Source organism: Apaloderma vittatum, unplaced genomic scaffold (assembly GCF_000703405.1).
Source record: "Apaloderma vittatum isolate BGI_N311 unplaced genomic scaffold, ASM70340v1 scaffold9629, whole genome shotgun sequence".
In the NCBI taxonomy this organism is placed as follows: Eukaryota; Metazoa; Chordata; class Aves; order Trogoniformes; family Trogonidae; genus Apaloderma; species Apaloderma vittatum.
The window spans coordinates 27,640-39,026 of NW_009736977.1; the positions used below are offsets into that span (position 1 = coordinate 27,640).

An 11,387-nucleotide genomic window follows, 5' to 3' on the forward strand; every position below is an offset into this window, starting at 1 on the left:
GGACCAGCGTGATCTTAAGTCCTTCTTCCTAACGTTGCTGAAATACTGAATCATCAAACCCACAGATATGACAGATAGGTTTGTAAAGCATTCTTGTAGCCTGGAAATCACACTGCCTTAACTTCAGGAAAGATTTCCTTGCGCGTGCCCAGTGGGCATTGAGGTGAATAAATCTTCATCACTTCAGACCAGCTGAATACGTGATCTTTTGTGTCAGTTAATTACTCCAATTTAAAACATCCTTTGGTATACATCTGCCTAGGCATGATATTCTCAGTTTCTCAAGGTTCATCATATCTTAATAGAAGAAATGTCATTTGGACATTTCCCTTTCCACGTGCTCATGCTCAGCTATTTCTCCTGTTCTTCAGCACACTGCTAGGATATGGAAGGCTATCAGTATGAAATTGCCTAAGGATTTTTGGTACAATATTTTAGGGTAGTTAAATAGGAAGATGATGGAGGTGCATCTGAGAGTGGCAGCCTGTCTGGTGGATTTGGCTATATAGAAGTTAGGAGTCTTGTCTATGTGAATAGTTTTCTCTGTAGTCGGACTAAAAAAATGAGCGTTACCAGATGGGAAGGTGGTGCCCATCCAGGGACGGGTATAATGAAACATCCTGCTGAGGAAGCGGAGGGGGAAGTTGATGAAATGTTTTGAATGGTAAGGTTAGGAGAGCTACATAAACAGCTAGTTCTTTGTAGAACTTCTCCCAGTGCTCCAAAAAGCAAGACCGTAGCTTTTCTCTGGAAGGAAAGGTGTCTGTCTGCATCCGTCTCTTTCGGTGTTTATACTGCTGCACATGCCATGGCTGAAGGCAGGCAGTCTCCAAACAGCCCCTCTCATTTGTCACAGAATCATAGAACAGTTTTGGTTGGAAGAGAGTTTCAAGATCATTGAGCCCAACCTTTGTCCTAGCCCTGTCGACACGGTTAAACCATGTCCCTCAGTGTGAAAATTTTCCAATACTTTAGCCTGAGAACCCTTCTGTTTCTGCTGCTGCTGCAGGACTTCTGGTATCTCAGAAATTGATTTCTTTGGAACAGAAATTGTCAGTCATTGTCATGTGGTACAAGATTAACTTGACTTCTGATTGGAATCACACTTCCACTAGGAACAAATTAACCCAATCTAGAACTCAACACACATCTCAAACTTTAAACAAAGACTGCTGTTAACTATTATTTTAATAATTGTTTCCCACTAGTTCCTATTAATTTTCTTGATCCTTTGAAATTCTTGGCTCCAGACAAAAACAATGTTACAAGTAATCTGCATGGCCAAACTTAGAAGAACTTCAAAGTTTCATAAGAGATCCCATTTTCCTGGAATTCCCAGACCCATTTCAGACCTCCTAAAGTCTTTGAGTTTATCTCTAAATTTTCACCTTGCATTTCAGAGATAGAAGCTCAGGGTGCTCTCTAGTCATCCTTTGCCCATTTCTTGATTTCTTTAAACAATTATTTTGAAAGAAAACTTTTGTAGTTTATGAGACTATGTTGACTATAAAAGATGATAATTTGTATTATAACTGATGGATTTAGGGCACGGAATCTAGATATAGCTTACTCTTATAGTCTTTAAGTTGAGACCTCTTTGACCGATCTGTTAATAAGAAATTGGAGAGAGAAAACTCAAATCCTGTGGGAAATTAAAATTGTAACAGTATTCTGTCTATGTTTAATCTGAAACATATTTCACATATGTAGGGCTAAATACAAATATAGCTGTAATATTTTCTTTCTATAAAATAGGATTAAAAAAGGGTTTAAGAAACATCAAGTTAGTAAGACTTGGGAGCACTTTTGCACTTATGTGTGAGTAATGGATCATTTACAGTATGTACTTTTAGAGGTTTGGCACAAAAATAGATATTCCCAGAGTGGGGAACCAATAAAAGTCCTTATTTCCTTTGCTGTGGACATATTAGAAGAAAGAAGGATGATACGCAGAGAGCGTGCTGGGGGTGGTTAGAGAACCGTGTGTGTTAGCCCCTGCAATCTAACCAAACCACAGCAGAAAAACACCTGCCTTCCATGACAGATTTCTTAATCTGCCCATTTGTGATTTTATTCAGACCTAGTTTTCTTCCCTTTTCAATTTTGACTCTCTGGCCTCTCTCATTTAGTAAAATTTATCCACAGCTGTGACTGGAGGAAAAAAAAAAACCTCCCACTTCCGTCCAGGTAACATGAATAATAGCAGTAAAACTATGGGGGTATGGTTTAGGGGTGAGGTTTGTAGAGTAGGGTTAATGGTTGGACTCGGTGATCCCAAGGGTCTTTTCCAACCTGAATCATTCTATGATTCTATGAATTGCACAAGATAAGTTACCAACTACTTCCTCAGTTTTCCTACCCAAAATTGCTTAACTCTGAGGGCAGTAAGTTTTAAATCATGGGCAACAGACAGGAGTATGTGCAAGTAGCTAATCAGTCCCTAATCAGTGATCGGCAGCATCACAGGACAGCTTGAGGCAGGGTTTCAGTTGGCATCTCATTGGCACTATTTCATTCCCAGACCTCAGCATGTATGTCTCCCTTCCATGTGTCTAAAAATAAATAAATAAACAGGCTTTTCCCAAAGAGTGGGGAACGAATAAGCTGTGATTTCATAGGAGCATACTGAGTTTGACTGAAGGGTTCTGCAGAAGTGTACTCAGTTTTAAGATCTGTATGGTCTCCAGTACCTGGTATCTTCTACTGTCAGCAAAGTCATCACTGGATATTCTCCTTTTAATGTTTATACCCAGCTGCTTACTTTCCTGAAACAATTTTCTCAAACATGTACAGAAAAGCAAAATTTGGTGGCTTTTTTGCATTGAATTTCACCTATGCACATAGTGTCTCTCTCCAAAAAGGAATTCAGTAAAAGAGCAGACGCTGTTTTTTACCCTGTGAAATGGAGCTTGGTATCCTGACTCAGGCATGCAAAAATGGGTCAGACTCCTTGAATTCACGTTCAGTTTGTTCATTTTGAACTTCTTGGTTTATCTGGAATCAGTTGCCTGAGGAATTTTTGGAGTCTCCCCCAGTAGAAGTCAAGGTCAGCTTAGACAAGCAACCATCGGAAGTGATACTGATGTGGTGCAGAGACCTGGATCGAAGAGACGGTGCATTAAGGTCCTTTCCTGCCCTATTTCTGTAACACTAATCAGAAAAGCCCAATTTTATGATATTTTGCTAAAAGCTGGCCTGATTCTGCTCTCATGCAGAGGTCAACTGGGAATAACTGCTTATGGCAGTGAGCCAAATTCAGTACATGAGATCAGAAAACAGAATTTTTTTGAAGGGAAAGGAGTTAAAAACGAAAAGAAAGGTTAAGAAGGGAAGTGAGATTGTAGCAGTGCTTGGGTTCTGTGGTGCCAAGAGCACTTGTCTCATTCAGACTGTGAGTATGCTGCTGGTGTGGGACTGAGATCATTAGCTCATGTCAGTGACACTTCATAGAAGTTAATGGCTCCAATATGGCTCAGTAATGTCTTTGACCTTTCCTGTCTCCCTCGACTGTTTCCCCTTGAAGCAGTCACTTCCTGAATGGGGGCTCAACTCCATGTTAACACACAGTGCAAACAGAAATAACCAAGTCTTGCCCAAGTCCAGAGCATTGCTAATACTTTCATGATGTTAATATTTTGAGCTCACTTTGCTGTGCTAACTTTATGGCATATATTCTTTGCTGTCTGGCAGTAATGCTGGTGTAAACGGTGTAACAAGAACCACAGCTCACGCAGAGCTGTAGGTCTGTCTTTTAAGCTATGTGGTAATCTGGGTGAAGCAGGGGAGCTTCAGGTAACTCTGAATAACTTCGTTTTGCTATATTAAGCAGTGTTGGCATATTGGTCTGAGTCAGTAACAGCCTTTTCTTCTGAGCTACTGTTCAGAGGGCCAGAGTGGCTAAGCCTAAGGCTGCCAAAACCCAGTACCGTCAGATTTGTACTGGTTTCTTGCATTGTGTGTAAGTTAAACAGCCTTATATGTTGCCAGTTTTCCAACTGCATAGCCTATTTTTATCTAAAGCTTTTTGAGGTGGAAAGCAGACTCAAAATAACTATTCCTAAGTTGCTTGCGGTATGGGAGTTTTTGTTCCAGAATAAGACAATTTTATTCTGAGCATCTAATCTGGTCTCAATTCACATGAAACGTTTGTAAGTGCTCCCACATGGGAAGATTATCGAGACTCAGGCCTGATCTTTGAATTTGCAGCCTGCTGTCCTCCAAATTAATTTCCATTTATAGATAAATCCTTATAAACGGACAACCCCGCAAATGATATAAAGGGGCCTTTTTGCTGGCATGTTATTCTACAGATGCAATTTGAGAAAGAACTTTCTGATTCTGCTACAAGGTTAAGTTTTTTTGCTACTTGTACTACAACTGAAATTGGCCAAGTTCTCAGTATATTAGCCAGTGAGCAGAGCACCAGGTGCTGAACTTCGTTTATCAGTTTTACTATGTTTCTTTTGCAATGCTGCGTGGGGATCAGGTCTCTTCTGAGCAGAGCAGCAGTGGTTCACTCATCCAGGACTTTCTACTCCAGATGACCTAGAGGTTGCAACAGAGCCTAATTAAGCTCTTACTGGGAGCTGCAAGGATATTATCAAATTGAAACCTGCCAGAGGCATGGATACACCTGATACAGACATAGCATATTGACAACTTGAGGGCAGAGTTCATGTAGTGGAAAAGATAAGGAGACTGATGAGTGGATTAGGCCTTTGTTGCTGGTCCTGTATGAGCTACACTGAACAGCATAGTTTTAGAATGCTCTCATGCTGTTCATATATCTGCACCTGCCTCACTGCCCCAGAACCATAGCGTGCCCCTGTCTCTGTTGTGTTCAGAAGCAAAGTTTCAAAAGGTTAATGTGGTGTAAATTGTTACAGAAAAAAATAGCAAATACCTGAGTATTGTATCATTTTTATCTTCTTCACTTTGTGTGAGGTCTGAGCCTACCTTTTGAGATACTAACTGCACGTTGCCTGTGCGCTGCCCCAGTGAACGTCGCACTACTGCTGCAGTGATTCAGAAACGTTAACACAGTCGTCCTTGCAGCCTAAAGCAGTTGTACAGCCTAGGAACTGAAGCATAAATAAAACATTTTAAAATGTATTCATTTCAGGTGTTTTGATTTTTAGAAAATGCCTTTCCTCTTCTCCCACTTATCCTCAGTTGCTCACTGCTGTTTTGCTTTTCCATGTGACTGGGATACTGGGAAAGAATTTTCCTGCTCTCAGCTGTAGTGGCAGGGAAGCCTTCAGCATGGGTAATGAATAACTGAAAGGAAAGTATACTGAACAGATTTAGAGGAAATTCTTAGACTTTGAGGGAACTAAAATCACAACATTGTAGCCAAACCACACATGTTTCCAAGGAGGTATAATTTTTATATATTTTTTCTGACAAGAATTATAAATCAAGGATTCCAAGTTAATATTAAATCAACAACTGGTAGAAGGATATACAGTCACTCAGGCATATTGACTTTATCTTCTGGTGTCCTTCTACAGTATGATTGTTGCTTCCTATGTCAGTGTGTACTGAAAGTCTGATTTTTAGACAAAAATCTAAAGCAGTGTGGAAGGTTTTAAGGAACAGACATCGCTCACACTAATCCATGTAGGGCAGGCAAGCACTGCTCACTGAAGCTAAAAACCAGTCAAATGCACACATACCCTGTACATCATTTCAAACCACTAGAATTCTCCAGCTAATGAATTAGGAGTTCATAGTTGAGCAAGAAGAATAATTTCTAAGCATCGACTATCAATAGAGTGTAACTAATTTGTTTTTATGGTGGAAGCCCATACATGCGGTAATTAGAGGGCTTTCACTGAAACTGTGCCTAATTTGAAATCAGTGGTGTTAACCCTTTCATCACTGTTCCGATTTCTCATCTAATTGTCAGATTTAAAGCGAGTGCCATAGTAAGCTTCCAGAGCGCTGGAGTATCTTCTTTTGGTTTTGGACATATTTCATGTAACCAGTGATGGGAAGACAATAGCTAAGGACATCAAATTAACCATGCCATGGTCTCAGATTCAAAAGGTTTCAGACTAAGCTGATCTCCATAGTAAATACAAACCCAGTTTCCTAGTGGGAGGCTATAGAGGAGACAGAGTCAAGACTTTCTTGGACACTAACACTGAAAGGGTGAGAGGCAAAATGGGCACAAGTTGCAGCAAGTGACATTTTGATTAGGTATTAGGAAGAAAGTTTTAACTTTGAAAGGTGTGATGCATTGCAGGAGGGGCTCAGAGAGGCTGTGAAATATTCACCAAAATGTGTTTGGCCCAGCTTTGGGGGCAGGAGTTAAACAAGATGCCATTTAGAGGTTTCTTCCAATGTTTTGCAATTCTAAAATACACTCTAGTAGCATATTTAAGACTTATGTCTGGAGTCCACAATAAGTCTGAGAGGAGAAACTGAAATTTAGTTAGTGTTCACAGGGCTTTTTAAAAAAACTTAAACGAAAAACAATTTAGAATATATTGTTATAAAAGAAAAATGCTTCAGATCTGTATTGACATAAATGAGGCAAGAATCAGTCTTTTACTTGCTAAATAGTATCAAATATTTTTTTTTTCTTCTCTTTTTCTTTTAGCTTACCTTCCATCTAATCAGGTCATGGGCTGGGGAGAGAAGGCAATTGAACTCCGCTCTGTGGAAACAGGAAATCTGGAAGGAGTATTTATGCACAAGAAAGCACAGAAGCTAAAATTTCTATGTGAAAGAAATGACAAGGTATAGAGATGAGTACACTGTGATTTAGCAAAAAACAAGTACTAGTTGACTACGACACTAAGACCATTTAATTTTTGTAACTTTTTTTCTTATATGATTAATTCTTAGTTTAGCTTCCCTGTTCAAAGCACTCACTGTGGATATTCCACACTTTCACACCTCCCTACTTTAGCCAGCTCCGTTCTAACTCCTGTTCCACCCAGCCTTAACTGCTGGTAGAGGTGGTGGTAAGTACAGGTGTCGCTAACTGGCTACAGACTCCAGCACAACAGGTGTAGTGGGGAGGGCCAGTGAGCCAGCCCTGGTAATGCCCAACTCCAGGTCTGTCTCTGCTGGGCTACTGAAATTGCAGGCAATTCAGAGTAGCCACATGGGAAAAAAACAAAACAGTTCTCTAATATTTGAGATACTGCATGCACTGGATAATCAAGTGTTATTTCTTGCATATAGCAGTTCTGTGAAACCTGCTTAGTCCCACTGACATACGTGGGAAACTGGGGCCCAACACCTGTTCAGATTAATTAATTATTTTTTAATATTCTCTTGTGTTTTCCCACACAGGAAAAGAAATATACCCAAAAAAATGTATCCCAGTTGTACCACAAGTGCAGTTTCACTTTAAAAAGTTTCTCATGGGATTAAAATTGAATTGTGATAGAGGTATTTGGGACTGTGGCATTCTCTCAGATTTCCTGTATAGGTAAAAAATGTCTCGTAAATGTAAACTAACAGCAGCATTTTTTTTCCCTTTCAAGGTGTTCTTTGCATCTGTTCAGTCAGGAGGCAGCAGTCAAATATACTTTATGACTCTTGGTCAAAATGTACTATTCAACTGGTAAATCACGTCAAAATGAAGGATGCTTTGAAATTCCCTGTAGGTACCAGTGTAAAAAGCTTGGAGGTAATATACACAAATTTGCACTTTTTACCTACAGAAATTTTGTCATTCTTATCAAAATTCATATTGCTTCAGTTTGGAAAGAATTCCATTTTCCTGTCAAAGTATTGCAGACATGTTTAGTTTGTCTTCTAAAATATGTTGCAAACCAAGATTGTATTTACAGTGTTAGGAGAGAACAACTTTAATGAAGAATGTAGCCAATATAAGAAGCACCTCTACTCCAAAAAGTGTACAGTTTCATTTTCATAGATGATGTAATGTTCTTATCTTGAGCTGAAGTGTCTTTCTTTTTTGGACAGCAACATCTGTAGGTAGATATAAAAACACAAACTGAGTGGCAAATTGGAATCTACTTGATTTTGAATTGGGTTTTGGCTTGTTTTGGATTTTAAGCAAGCCATTACTGTTTCACCAAGACTTGCTTGTCCAAGTCTTGTAATCTGTGGAATTGCAGCTGTTGACTGGGATGCTTGAGGGATCCCGTGCTTGGCAGACACGTGCATTTCACTGCTGAATTGTAAAAGCAGCTACTTGTAGACGCGTGGCACAGATTTTACAAAATGCAGGAGATGGACTTTATGTTTCTCTCAGGGCTGGATGCCTGAGCCCATAGACACAGTTACTGTAGAAGGTATTTGTAAACATAGTTGAAATAGTAGTTTGTCAGAATCATAGACGCATAAAGCGTTATGGACCTGAACCTGTAAATTGTATTCAAACACGGGACCCACACTCACATGAGTTGATTTAAAGGCACTACCCATGTATATAAGGGCACAGGATCAGGCACCTTCTTTTCTTCCCTTCTTACTCTTTCAACATCAAGTCTTCCTGTATTTGTGTGTAAATATGATATTTTCACAATGGATGTTAAGATTAACAAATGTATTCTTAATATAGTTATAAAAATATCCGGACTTAATCTATTATAAATAGAAAATATAAATAATTTCAGGTGCTTTCTATGCTAGTAACATAAAGCTGCATCCACTAGTGTTATTGGTGCCAGTGTTTCTGCATAAACTCTGTTCTCAGGGGCTTGTAACTTGGCCATAAAACTATACAGATATAATATATACATATATATACTATATATAATCATATACTATAATTAAATTGTAGGGTTTAATGCAATCCTCATTTAGCTGATTTTTGGATGTGCTTTGACAGTGTAAAGCATCATATGTAATACAAGAGCTCATTCCAGACATGATACAGTGTGGATGACACTGTAGGCAAAAGTGAAATAGCCAGCTACAGTGTTTGAAAATAGACACTTTTTACTTGAAATACGTGATACTGAAAGGTGCAGGGGAAGTGTGTTGGAATATCTGGTCGTCTACCTCAAGGATGATATTCAAAGTTGACTAAGGGGAGAAATAAAGCTGTCAACACTGGTAGCTGTTCCGTACAGTGGGTCAGGTTAAGTTAGTGTTAGCGGTCACGCTGTGACTGACAGGTGCTTGGATTCCAACCATCAGCTCCAGAACTGGTGTCCTTGTATATGTCAGCAGAGAATCAAACTGGGGCTAATCAGATCCCTTCCCCGCTTGCCCATGGGGGCACCTGGACTGCTGCAGGCAGATCAGAGATGCCTGCACTCTTGCTGTCTGTGTTCTTTGGCTATGTGGAGGACTGCACTTTCCAAAGCTATTAGCCTAGCACTTTTCACAAGCACTAGCTTATCTCAAAATGTACATGGTTTTTTATGAAGTATTTTTCTTTTAAGTGTTTTAACTTACAGAAAAAATCAGTCTAAGGCTGTACTAAAAAAAAAGCCGTGCAGTTAAACGTTCAGAGTGGTTCTTAATGTGTGCAAGTAACCAGCTTGGGTGCTGACTTGAAATCTGAATGGTATCCTGTGCTTGGGCAGAGCTGTGTGAAAACAGGAGGTTTCTGTCTATTTGTAGGAATGTTCCTACCTGTTGCCAATGCTAGGACCGGGGCAAATGAGCAAAACATGGCTTGCCTCCCTGTACTACTAAACACTGGGCTTGTTTTGTTCAGCTTTCACCAAAAAGAACCAAACGCAAAACCAAACAAACCCAAACCTGTAAGAAAAAGAGAGATGAAAGTTACAATAAAGGGCAAAAAACAATTTGCAGACAATCAGAAATACAGCTTATGTGCTTCTGACTGAAAATAAAAAGTCAAAGAGACTGTGAAGGAAGAACAGCTTTCATTTTGTACCCAGTAGGTGTGCAAAACTTGCTTGCAAAACATGCAATATGGCATCAGTGATCCAGGCTGCCGGGTAATATTTTTTTTTAAGCATGCTTATCTCAGCAGCCTCTGCATTTCTTGAGATGTATGTGAATTTTTTCCCCTCTCCTATTTTGGTTTCTGCAGGTAGGAGATGGATTTTTGTTGATGCTAGGCACTAGTTAAAATTAACTTAGCAGAGAATGGTGGGAATTTAGAACAACTCATATCAACAGATTAAAGAAGCAACTGTGATCAAGCTTGTTTAATACTATTGTAGGAGAAAAGTGTGCCAGTAATGACACACTGTAAAGATGTTTAGCTCCATACAAAGAGAGGGGGAAAAAAGCAAGTTCAAGAGAGAGAATGTGCACAACTACATTGAGATTTTAATTTTTTCATTCTCTTTCCTTCTGTTAGCGCTCTTTTCTTTCCAGCTATGATTCAAGGTAGTGGGCTGGATTTTCATCTGTCACTTTGCATGTAAAACCATTGGAATTATTTAGTTTACATCCACGTGTAAATATGGAAAGAATGAGGCCCTTAGAGGTGAATGCCTTTAATGATTTAGGGGTGACAGCAAATAGCAATAGCAACTGGATGCAACAAGACGACTGTGGCATTTTCTGTTTACCAAGAGAAAATGAGAATGGTTGGAGAAAGAGCCCAGAGATGTTGAGAAGAGTAACAGAAGAGAGTTGAAGTGACTGAAGAGGAGGGAAAAGTTGATGAAAATAAATAGGAGTAGCCAAAGGGGAGTGAGTGGATGAGTGGATGCCTGGAACAGTGTATTGCTGCAGAAGGAATAAAAAAGGTTAAGGGATGTGAAGGAAAAGAAAGCAACCAAAGAAATGGAAAGGTATCTGGAGTGACCAGGTGGTCTGAACACTGAAAGAGAGAGTGTTCTGAACAACTGTTCAGCTCAAAGTAAATGTTCAAAGGCTAGAAGAAAAAAAAAAATCCAGAGATGCAGCTTTATCTGGACACAAATTCAACTATGCAAAATATGTACCAGAATTGTAGTTTTATTTTGTGAGGTGTTTCTCTAGCAGTACCCTTTCACTAACTTTTAAAACCAAGGAGTGAACTGCTTAACAATGTGCTTTTCTAGTGATGTCTCTTTGATGTGAACAAATGCTGTAAGGGCAGAAAGGCAGAACATTAGGGATCCATGTCAGTAATCCTTTGGTACATGCGTATCCTAATGGCAGGTGGTGTTCCTGATGTTATATTTGCCAAACAAGATTGTGCTAATGCTGCAGCAAGATATTATTGTATGTGCCTGCTTTCGGTTTAGGAATGGTGAACTCTGTTCTGCGGCCTGAACCTTGACACATGACTTTAAATCCTGGGAACAACACAAACTCTGTACTGTACTTTATGTATTGTTCCCTACTGTTGAAATTGTACAACTGAAATGGTAATAAAAAATACTTTGAAAATCAAAACTAGTATTGTGCTTGTGAAATTCTGTTATAGTGTCATAAGCTATTGCAGAAATCATAATAGCTTTGTTATAGTTTTCCAAATCTGTCAGTAT

The 11,387-nt window shown here is 39.3% G+C and overlaps 1 protein-coding gene across 1 annotated transcript in view; it reads left to right on the forward strand.

The window, feature by feature from the left end:
- LOC104279778 (mitogen-activated protein kinase kinase kinase kinase 4-like) overlaps positions 1 to 7,917 on the forward strand; it is a gene marked incomplete at its 5' end in the record, with an annotated part of 33,808 nt that extends 25,891 nt beyond the window's left edge. Inside the window, 2 exons of the mRNA XM_009877172.1 lie at positions 6,605 to 6,744; positions 7,500 to 7,917. Coding sequence (XP_009875474.1) covers positions 6,605 to 6,744; positions 7,500 to 7,583 — 224 coding nt within the window. The remainder of the gene's footprint in view (positions 1 to 6,604; positions 6,745 to 7,499) is intronic.
- Between the last annotated feature and the right edge of the window lie 3,470 nt (positions 7,918 to 11,387).